The following is an 11,585-nucleotide window of genomic DNA, read 5'->3' on the forward strand; positions in this document are numbered from 1 at the left end:
CCTTTCCGCCAGGCAGCTCTCCAGCCACTCTGTAACACATCTTGTTACACTTCAAAAAGCTTTGCCAATTGGCAATGTGTTTGTTCACAGGATACCCGAGTTCCAAGCAGCCACCACTGGAATGGTATTCAAAAGACTTCAGAATCTGCAGCAGCAAATACCCTTCTTTTACTTCTCAGCAATTAAAAGGATTGCAGCTGAATTTTTAGTTAAAAAAGCAGGGAAAAAAAACCATTTCTGCTTTACAGCAACAGAAGGAAGAAAGTATCTAAGAACATTTGTTCTGCCTTAAATACAATTCTTTAATTGTCTTTGCAGAGACACAGGAGATCAGATTACTCTTGACTGCCAGAATCTGTAACATCCAAATTGATGCTGAATAGCCTCAGCTTCCCCTTCCCCACAGAAGATCATATTTTTTAAAAAATGTCAAGGTGTTTCTTTAATTATGGGACAGCATTTAACAGTTATCTCAGTACTCACCTAAAAGTACCCCTCTCCACATCCTGTCCACTTAGTCGGACATGGATCCCTTCCTTCAGAAAAGACCCAAAAGCCATGTATTCTGCTAAGGCCCAGTCAACAACCCTGTTCTTGGTCATCTCCAAGCGGGCTCTCAAAATCCGAGAGAGTCCTACATTGGAATAAAGATCAGAAATCAATGGACCTACTTCAGAGATATTTTATGTTCACATTACATTCACCATTCTCCTTCCCCACTGGCTTCATGAACAAATTGCTCTTCTAGAACTGAACTGCTAGCAAAGTAAAACTTGTTTCCCAGGCAAAGGGTTTTAAAATGTTCATACCTTGTTTTAGAAGAAGAAAATAAGATTGGCTGTGTCAGAAGCTGCTCAGGACAATTCAAAAGACTCATGGTGAAATACTTCTGAAAGATTTATTTTTACATCTCTAACACCAAGTACTGTTTTAATAAGAGACTGAAAATATCAGCTATTGATTTTGTGATTTTTTTATTCTCTCTTCCTCATATTTTTTTCTTGGCATTTATCTTATCGGACTTCTGGAGATGTTATAAAAAGAAACAGGCCAGATTAATCAATATTATAAATATCATAGAAATAGGAGATTGTAGCATCTGTGAACGGATTTTCAATTGGTAACCAAAAGCTGTTTATTTTACAGTGAAGACTTTATAACTTGGTCAGCCAAAACACAAGATGTAACGCTGTGACTTCTAAAGGGAATAAAACTTCAAAACTGCACATGGGTGCTTCCAGCTTTGAAGCTATAAGCCTACTGTATTCAGCATCACATGATACCACCTTATTTTCACATCTGCACTGACACTTTTGGCAAGCTGTCCTATTTGTTATTTTCCCATACTTCCCTTTGTTACTTTCCTCATTTTTACAAAAATCGCCCTGCTTGCTTTCCACATAAAACTATTCTCTCGCTGAAATTATTGCAATTTAAGTAAAAAACCAAAACTTGACAATTTTCCCTTTAGAATATTCTAAACGTGATAAAACAAATAATCTTCCAATTGTTTGTTGAAAGACTGCAATACATTAAGCTGTTTTGTCCTAGTGGAAGGATAAAGTTTTTCAAAGGTACTCTTCCCCTTCTAATTCTCCCAAAATTTTCTCTTTCATGGCCTTTTAAACTCCATAAAAGAATCTAGCAGACCAAAGTTTGCTTTGAACCATAAATCTATCTCATATACTAGCAAGTGTTACTTAGTGTCAACGGTTAATCAAGTTATTGAAGACAGGCTGTCTTACCTTTTTAATTAGAAAGTCTAATACTAAATTTTATTGGCTGACTATAATTTCAAATTTATCAGTGTCACAAAGTGCACAAATGGGTAGAAGAGTTTTAAAGTTCATCTATTAATTGTATCTGCTCAACAAGCTTGCAATTGATAACTGGGAATGCCCTATCATCATTACTTGTAACAGGTGTTTACTTGTCCCCAAGGAACACAAACACATAGAATATATATACAGCAGACACACTTTATTCCTTGATGGAAGACTCGGGAGAAGAAAAATTAGCTAGAGATTTTACCCAGGAAAAAAAAAAGCTTTTTCTCCTGATCCTAAGTACATTCCCTACCAGCCAACAAAAGAAAAAATACCTCTAAACAAAGTATCCCCATGTTTCCCCATGGAATGAATATGTTATTGCTCCCTGTAGAGCTGTTAGACTTCAACCTGACCAGGAAGTAAAAGAATTAACTCGGAACTTTGACACGGTGCCAGGCGCTTCCCCGTGAGACAGGCACACTTAACTTCTTATTGTAATAGATGCCAAATTTGGAATTGAATCTCTTCAGACCAAGCACTAAGACTTTTTGAGAAAAAGCTAGATTTGTGCTATCATCAACGCTAAATGGTAAGCTGAAAGAAAACTGTGTCTGAATTTGCCCACACTGAGTCTATTCGGCTGCACTAAAATTGGGCTTATAGTATATCAGCAACATTGCCAGGTCTGGAAAGACCAAGCTCTATTCCTGAGCAGAAACTTATCTAACTACAAGAAAGATGTCTTAAGTGGACCTCAAATTACCAATGGTTTTAGCATTAAAAAACCCCATTAATAGTGCTTCCTGAGATGGGTGCCTTACTTCCCAGTAAGGCCTGTAAATGTACTGCAGAGAAGCAGCATTTTCCGCAAGGACTCGAAGAACGAAAGGAGGTATTAGTGTTACAAAGAAACTCTTACCTCCCTCAGAGGAAAACATATTTTAATGAGGTAGGGAACAGAAGTGGTGTGATACTGAAAGAAAATTATGCTGAGGACAAGCAGCAGGACCTTAACAGTCACATTCTCCTTGCCCGTAGGGAGGAAGAGTTAAAATAAAGTCACAGGCATTTTTGTCTTTGGGAAACGGCCTAATAGCAACTCATGTGCAGAAATATAAAATCCGAGCAAGAAACAGAGCCACTAGGAGAAACAAAGACTCCAGCTGACCTGCATGTATTTTGAAGTCTTTGACTGGCACTGAACTAGCTACATTGCCAATGTGAGTCAGCAGGTCTTCTGAAATGCCAGTTGGAGGACAAGACATGCTCTTGGGTTCTCCATCCACATTAAAGAATCCTGGAGGTAAAAGATTTGGTGAGATGTTCAAAGGCTGGTTAAGAGATATCTACATTATTTACAATTTATTTAAAAACTGACAACTCTTAAAAGACATTCTAAGCAGCAGCCTAAAGCAAGTTCTTCACCTTTCACTGGGAGACACAATCATTTTGACAGACAACATGACAACAGAATGTGATCTTACAGGCACACAATGATCTGTTTTGTTTCTGCTTTCACTCCCTGTGAAGTCCAACCATATGGGCACAGCACCTCAATCCCGCAAAAAAAAAAGAGCATGAGACATACTCTTCTTTTCCTGAAGGCACAGACAGTTAACATTACATGAAAAACACTTCTCTGCTATACTGAAAAGTGGTCTTTTTCAAAGTTACACCCTACTTTGCATGTTTTTTTAAGAAAAGCACCTCTTTCAAGTTGATCTGGCAGAATGTTTTATTTACTATTAACAGGGGCAAACCAAAAGACACGTATTTTATTTTAAAGAAACACTGTCTGTTAAAAAAAAAAAAAGGAATAGGGACTCAAAATAAAAGCACAATAATATTAACACTAGGATAAGTGAAAGGACACTTCTTACCAGGCCAAGGTGAATCAAGCCAGTGCTTGATATGTAGGATCTTGTTATCCTTAGATCTAGTATATGCTTCTTCGCATATTCTATCATACTTCGCAATTTCTTCCTGTAGAACAAAAACTTTTTTTAAAACAGATAAGCATAACACCTTTGTGTCTTACAGATGACCTACCATTCAGTACAATAAAACCAGTTATTTTACTCCAGAAGAAAATTTAGTTACAGTTATGCAAACAATTTCATTTTATCTAGGATCAAATTGCCTTCTAGAAACATGCTTACCCACATTACTCTAAATTAGTCTAAACTAAATTTAGTTTATTGGACAGGTGTTACAGAGGGGAGTACCAAGAGCTGAAGTTGCAACCAGTAGTCCAGAATGAGACAGAACTGAAGTACCAAATACAATTTACAGTCATACTTCTAAGATCAGCATTATCCAGCTCTCATACTTCAGGACACAGAAGCCACTAAAGACTAGAAAGGAATCTCCTAGAAAACTTAGTCTGCCTAAGAGAGTTTAGCTAAGAATCTGCTGGCCATATCTGTCAATGGCAACAGATACAAAGTCATATTTTGTAGAGGCAGAATGCCTCTAGAATATATACTTTTCAATCCAAAACCACACTCAAGTTACTAAGCTAGCCAGTCTTCAAAGTAATTAACAGCAAAGTTGAGCTCAGTGTGGAGAGCAAAATATCCAGGATCCTGGATCCAGTCACCAAAGCCCATGCCACTTCTGGCACACTCTTACAATGATTCAGGATAGCTAGTTCTGCAAGAGCAGTTATTCTTATGGATAACAGAACACACCTATGCAAACAGCCTTTTTGTTGATCTACAATACTGTGTCACTACATAGTTAGCCACACCTTCTCAGAAGGTCCTTTGTTGCATGTGGACTCTACACATTCACTTTCAAAAAGATTAAGGTAAAGACTTAACCAGCTTAATACAAGCACCAGACTCTACACTTCATCCTTCAGGAGTATTTCAAATGATCTCTGAACTTAGTTGAATTATTGCAAGAAAATAAAAAGGTTAAATTGATTTTATTGCATTATTGCTGGATACAAGCCTGACAAGGTTATCAATATGAAGTTACACTTCTACCTATAAACATTCAAATACTGTCTTACTGCTGAATCAAGATTTTAGATGAAGAAGACCTAACAAATGCCTCCATCTCCAACATTCACTTCTGACCACGTTTTACAAATCTCAGAATTGAAGCAAATTTTTTTTCTGTGCAATATGTATTCATTATTTCACAGCACTTTCAGTCCTTTTGTTACAACAACACTATCTATTTGATATGAAAATCCAAACAAAATAGAATCAGAAAGTGTCAAAGGGTGAAGACTTATCACAGTAATGAAAGGAAAGTTTTTAGGCAGACAGCATACAGTGACAGTTGTGTCTTCCTATTGAAAACTTGTTAAGTTCCCTTTAACTCTGTTGACGTGTACCTCAAACTCCTGCAGTGTTACAGTCCCATCTGCAATCAGTTTGTCAGCATACTTCTTCAGCACCGGCACCTGCTTATGAATCTGCTTGTACATTAGAGGCTGGGTGAACATTGGTTCATCCATTTCATTGTGCCCTCTCCTACGGTAACAAACCTACAAAGGGGAAAATTGTTTCTGTTGGTAAGGAAAAATGTACAATGAAATCTTTCATTTGCATAGTTTTATAGAGATTTTAGGAGGTTTATGGTGTAAAAACATTTATGGATTCTTGTGGGGCTGTTAGTTGTTTGGGTTTTTTTTAAAATGAAGAAACTAAAGGCCATTAAAATCCAAATATGTTTCTTGACTGGGTCTTCTAAGCCACAAAAAATAAGAGAGTAGTACATATTACACAAAATTAAAAGTAAGAAAACCGAGACTTACCAAGTCAACCACCACATCTTTATTGAACGTGTTTCGCCATTCTGCAGCTACACTGCACACATACATCACTGCTTCAGGGTCATCAGCATTCACATGAAAAATAGGAGCATTGACCACACGAGCGACGTCAGTAGGATATGGAGATGAACGGGCCATACGGGGGTCTGTGGTGAAGCCAATCTAAAAATTCCAGAAACTTCCATTAAAATGTCAGCATCTTCTTCTAGTTTGTGTTGAACACTTGAGGTTTTCACTTAATAATAATTTACACAGCAGTAGTATCAGCTTTTCATTTTGGCTACCTAGCTTCTTTTTACTCCCTTAAAAACAAAACAAAGCAAACCTAATCTAATTAAGTGTTATAAATTGAATGAAATAAATGTAGGTGATAAAAATATTATCCACTCAGAGCTGCTAGAAGCTATGATCATTTTCAGGAACATCCTAACCATTCTAATAAACAGAGGTGGACAATGCACCCAACTAATAACAAACAAGAATAAAAAGAAATACACTAGCAATTATTCAGCAGACAAATTGATTAGAAAATGCTCTACTTGTTACCTGGTTGTTCACCACAACGTGAATAGTGCCATTTGTGGTGTAGGATGGGAGGTCACTAAGATGAAATGTCTCATAAACTACTCCTTGTCCTGCAAAGGCAGCATCCCCATGTAATAATATGGACATAACCTAAGAGGAAGGATTGTACACACAAATGCACACATATATTAGAAAGCAAAACTGTAATTGAATTCTCAGCAGGAGAATTGAAGCTTCTCTGTATTTCTGTAGTATTTATAAAATGTATTTTTATAATAAACCATAGACTTGCAGCACTCTGCTGCCTTTGTTCAGTTTGCAAATGAAAGAAAGTTTTAAGTCTACTTCCTGAAGTTATCCTTGAGGTACCATGTCAAAAACCACACCTAGTTCAACAGGTGATATATCCCTTTTGTGAAGGAGGAAGACTCTGAGGTATGAAACTACTGGTAAACTATTTCTATTCTATTCTATTCTATTAAAAACTACCAGTAAGAGTTTCCATATTAAAAAAATCTTTACCTTTTTCCCTGCTGTATCCCCTCGATAAAACTGTTCAGCTTTTGTCTTCCCTTGCACAACAGGATCGACTGCTTCCAAGTGAGAAGGGTTAGCCATCAGGGACAGAGTGATTTTCTTGTTTGTTGCTCGGTTGATTCTCTCATGGTACATTCCCAGATGATATTTTACATCCCCAGATCCCTAACATGCCAGATGTAGTCACAATTCAGGAATGTCATTCATACCAGCTGCATCCGATGGACTACACCTAAAATTTATGCTTCAGTCTAAAAAATGCATCTAGCTAATTGTACATCAGTATGCACTATGGGTTTGACACCGTAATTTCAAATTGGAACACTGTTCCTATTTTATTATTTTAGTGTCACTATCCAATATGGGATAAATATTTACAGAATATTGATACTCATTTCGTTTATATGAAACAAAGATACTTAGAGATTACAAACTCAGTCAAATGACCTGGAACTTATTTATCTACAGTCATTCCTAAGACACCTTCTGCATGTTAGAGGTGCAGTATAGTCTTTAAATTTGTTAAGAAATTTCACCAAATCATATTCTTCAAACTAGAAAAGACGACAATGCATTTCAGCAGCTGACAATGCTATTTTCATAGTAACCATGACCAAAATAACTAAAAACTACCTTGAATGTTGACCTCTCTATATAGATCTACTGAAGAAGCATCTTACCTCATCAGCTGCTTCAAGTTTGGGATCAAACTGACAGAAGATCTGCTCCAGCTCTTTTCGGATTACGTTAGCCAATACATTCAACCTACCTCTAAGAAAATTCCAAACATAGTTATGTCTCAAAAATGGTAATAACAGAGTTAACAGCATAAAACTTATAAAATCAACAAGACATATCTGTCAGAAATTTGCATGTAAGAAGTTCAGTTCAAAATTTTGAACCTGAAATCCTTCATTCTACCCTTCTCCTCCCTTTGTAAAGTTCCTCCAAAGCATTCCCACAGACTTTTTATAATGCCTAGTTATCCAAGTACGAGCAATGAATTTTGTAGCTATCTAGCAGTTTTAACACGATGACATTAATAATTAATTAATTAAGGCAGACTGCAAAAGTAAGTTTGATCCTACCTCATCAAGCTTTCTCAGTTCTAGACTCTATGCGATGGGATGGATACCATGGCTGCTGCCACATTTGCTTGCAGCTTCCAAGCACACTGAAAAGTTTCTCTAGCACTTACCTGTGAAGCCTGTAGCCTCTCACTGACAGGTATTTGCTACAGTTCTGTGTTCCCATTACTCGCTATGACTGACTCTAGCTTCTCTAATATCAACTTAGTTAATAAAATTCTAGAAACCAAAACTTGTCTTAAGACAATAAGCCCATTTGTTGGGGGGTTTCCATTGACATTACCTATGAGGCATCCCCATTATAACATATTCAATTCCCATTTCACTGGATTTATCAATGATGGTCTTAAGTGCAGGGATCATTACTTCACATCCTTCCAAACCAAATCTCTTTTCAGAAGACCACTTCCGAGCAAGGAAGTCTTCAAATCTTTGTCAGAAAGAAACCCAAAAAAACAAGAGAGAGTGTTTGTGTTAAGGTAATGTAGAAAATACCTATTATCAAACATCTTTCAGAAAATAAAACTCACACTAAACTGTTTTAAAACATCTGTGAATACATGCTTTTAGGCCTCTGGAAGTAAGTCACATGTAGGGAGGGAGACATAGGAGAGAATTAAGTCTTCTTTCTCCTCCATTTGAGAAGTATTTACCAGGACTTTGAAACAATTCAGACAGGAAGAAGAGTGTCCACCTTTGACAAAACTCACTTCCCAAGTTAAACTCTGCTCCTTCCCATGTATACAAAATGTGTACTGACCACTGGGAAGGCAGAGTAACAGCAAAGATGTCTCTTCTATGGATTGAAGACAACATAACAGAGAACCTGTGTTTTCTGGAAGTAACGATTAAAAACTTTTAGAAATACAGTTGAAAGCACACCTATTTCATAGGTCCTATTCAATGGCAGGGCTCCTCAGACTGTGTGATTTAAAAGTTGGTAACATACCAAGAACTAGGACACTGGTATCTCTGCCTCAGCTGCAGCAGGAGAAAGATGTCAAGCCTTGACAGCTCTATGTTTTTTCATTCTTTAATGCATTTGGGCCAGAGGCAATGTGAGTGGTTAAAAAGTACCCTTTAACAAATGCTGAAAGGATTATATGTTGTAAAGCTTGGAGATATACAAAAAGCAAAGAAAATACATCTTCATGAAAATAACTGTATTGGTTACATCATCTGTGCAATGCCTTGACTCATAATACTGCCATAATCTATTAATACTCAGCTTATTCCTCACTTAGAACGCTGACATTTACTTCTTTAGATTGAAGCCCTAAAAGCAGCGAAAGAAAGAGTTGCGAAAAGACTTTCCTTAGCTCACCCATCAATACCCTTAAAATTCAGCCATCTATGCAACAAGCCAGACCCTCAGCTGAGCTATGCTGCCAGGATTCCTCAGGGAAGTCTGTGGGGCTGTGCCAGTTTATATAAACTGAAAGTGGGGTCCCATGTGAACAGCAGGTCCTACAGAGCAAATCAAATGGTGGTTGTACACACTGTTTTCCTCATTTTTGCAGCTGAAAGTCAAGCCAATACTGGACAAGCAGAAAGTTCATTATTTGAGGCAAACTGCCACTAAGTGTGCAGAACTACAATATTTCACAGGCACATCTTGCAAATCCCCCATGTGTCACTAAGTTCACAAGGGCTGGCAGCTCATCTGCTGTCAATGCATATGTTCAGCACCCAATGAAGAGCAAGTCTTATGAAAGACGGTTACTCTCAGAAGGGTTAATCTAGAAAGGCTTGACCCTGCACAGCTTAAGAAAATGCCCAGGTCAGACTACACATCAGGGTCTAACATGTTTACTAATGCATACACAAAGTGGCTCAAAGATATGCAATGAGTATTTTTCAGGAGAGTTAAAAATGATCCTTTGTTCAATAACCTACCAATGAACACCAGAAAGGATGAGAAATCCTACTTTAAAATTCAGTTTCAAGTACCTGAAGTAGGTAGTACTTGGAATTAACATTTCTGGAAACAGTATTCTTGAGCAAAATGATTACTATCTGCTTTACAACACCACAAATCTCAAGAGCACCACCCATTTTTCACAACACCAGATTTTTTTCTTGATCATTTTCAGACCAAAAAAAGCACACTAGAGATAGCTGAATATAAATTTATGTAAAACCGTGTTCTTCCATTTTCAGCAGACAATTAATTTGGCAGAAGATGAATGTTCAGCTCCTTCATGCTACTAGAAACCTCAGATCTTTCCACAGTTTAGATAGGCAGGAATAAAAGCACAAATTCTTATCTCAAGATAAATGGAGATGGTTCATACTGAGAGCTTGTTAAATAAACTTACTCAAGTGCAATATTCATTTGGCCATTAAGTGACTTTTTTATTTCTGTTTAAATGAAACTTTTAACCAAACAATCTTGCTGTAGTATTGGCAAACAAAACCTGGAAAAAATATCTTCCAGCACCTCCAAAGAGCACTTTGTCGTCTTAGGCACAAGATTTATTACAGTTCTTACAATCTGAAACAGTTTGTATATCCTTTGACAAACACAAAAGTTAGAGACTTATAAAGATATGTTTTTTGATTAAACTTCTCTGTTAAAAGACTTAAAAACAATCTCGTTCTAGGGGTGAGAGGGTAATTCAGTCTCTGGGGTTACCCTATTTCCATACAGATAGCCACAAAGGGAGCAATCAATAAGCTGTTTCCAAATATCCTTTCAAACATTGCAGAGACCAAAACTCCTGCTGCCAGGTCATGTAACAGTACAGCACATCTTGGCATCCCTCAAAAGTAAAAGGGCAAAACCAGGACTTGAAATCACAATATGCCTCTCAAATCCAGTCCCACCTTGGCACAGCTTTCCAAAGAGACTGTTAGCATCCCAGCGAGTCTAACGCTCATGTCAACATTCCACCCACCTAAAAATTCTCCTTGAGCTGATTGTTAGGATGGCTTCCTTTGATCATGTGCTACTAGAAAGATGCACAGTAGATAGAATATAACAGAAGATCAGTATTGAACGTTGTTCTGACACCGATTTTCTGAAACAGGTTATGAATCTTTAACACAGATATATATTATTAGTCTGCTGAAACAATTTTTTCCCAGCTTATCTCCGCAAGCCAATGAAAACATTGCCAGATATGCCACTAAAGGCGGCACAAGTGTTACAGAACACAACCTGCCTTTTAAGAAAATAGAATACTAAAAGTCTCTACACTGATATACCTCACAGCACACACTTTCCTTTGATATTGCAGCCAGGTTAACTACACCCACCTGTACTGCAGATTTCACTTAGACTCTTCACCTCCATCTCAGCAGTGTACAGACCGCACCAGCTTCCCACACCAGCTTAGACCCAACAGTGACAGAGCAGTTTCCCAGAACCACCCCAGCATACCTCATTGAGCGCACCAGCCTTGCCAACAAAGTCCTTTTTTCCTCATTAGTAAACTTCATAACTCCCGGCGTCTCAAACTTCTGCCGGATCCACTGGCACTGCTCCACATCATTGATGAACATAAACTCCAAGCCGATGTGTTGGCAGTAGGTATTCTAGGATGTGAAAACACCAACACAGAAGCCTTAGGAGTTAATGGGCCATGAAGAAACAAATATATTTTTTAAATTATATTTTCTGTATATATTACTCTTCTGAAAGCTATTCTGTCTTCTTCCTCTTGCACTGTATCTTCCCCACAGTAATCCTATAAGCGAATAAATTATTTTACTGAATCTAGTTTTGTGCCAGACAGCTTTCTCTACAAAGTAACTTTTCAAAATCTTGAATCTGGAAGATTCTCATTTGGTAATACATTCAAAGTAGGCAAATAAACCTGCCTTAAACTGACTGGCATATTTCACCTAACTCACTACTGTTCTTACAGGCATAATAGA

At 37.5% G+C, this 11,585-nt stretch overlaps 1 protein-coding gene across 1 annotated transcript in view; it reads right to left on the bottom strand.

Annotated features, from left to right (window-relative positions):
• Nucleotides 1–483: 483 nt before the first annotated feature.
• The window catches only part of LOC104625428 (2-oxoglutarate dehydrogenase-like, mitochondrial), a gene marked incomplete at its 3' end in the record, with an annotated part of 12,933 nt that continues 1,831 nt past the window's right edge, over nucleotides 484–11,585 (bottom strand). Inside the window, exons 2-11 of the mRNA XM_010293047.1 lie at nucleotides 11,089–11,243; nucleotides 7,990–8,136; nucleotides 7,299–7,389; nucleotides 6,604–6,783; nucleotides 6,103–6,231; nucleotides 5,539–5,718; nucleotides 5,116–5,268; nucleotides 3,650–3,752; nucleotides 2,938–3,066; nucleotides 484–634 (exon numbers count right to left, since the gene is read on the bottom strand). Of these exons, the coding sequence (XP_010291349.1) occupies nucleotides 484–634; nucleotides 2,938–3,066; nucleotides 3,650–3,752; nucleotides 5,116–5,268; nucleotides 5,539–5,718; nucleotides 6,103–6,231; nucleotides 6,604–6,783; nucleotides 7,299–7,389; nucleotides 7,990–8,136; nucleotides 11,089–11,210 (1,385 nt within the window). The remainder of the gene's footprint in view (nucleotides 635–2,937; nucleotides 3,067–3,649; nucleotides 3,753–5,115; nucleotides 5,269–5,538; nucleotides 5,719–6,102; nucleotides 6,232–6,603; nucleotides 6,784–7,298; nucleotides 7,390–7,989; nucleotides 8,137–11,088; nucleotides 11,244–11,585) is intronic.

This window comes from Phaethon lepturus, unplaced genomic scaffold (genome assembly GCF_000687285.1).
Source record: "Phaethon lepturus isolate BGI_N335 unplaced genomic scaffold, ASM68728v1 scaffold13958, whole genome shotgun sequence".
NCBI classification, from domain to species: Eukaryota; Metazoa; Chordata; class Aves; order Phaethontiformes; family Phaethontidae; genus Phaethon; species Phaethon lepturus.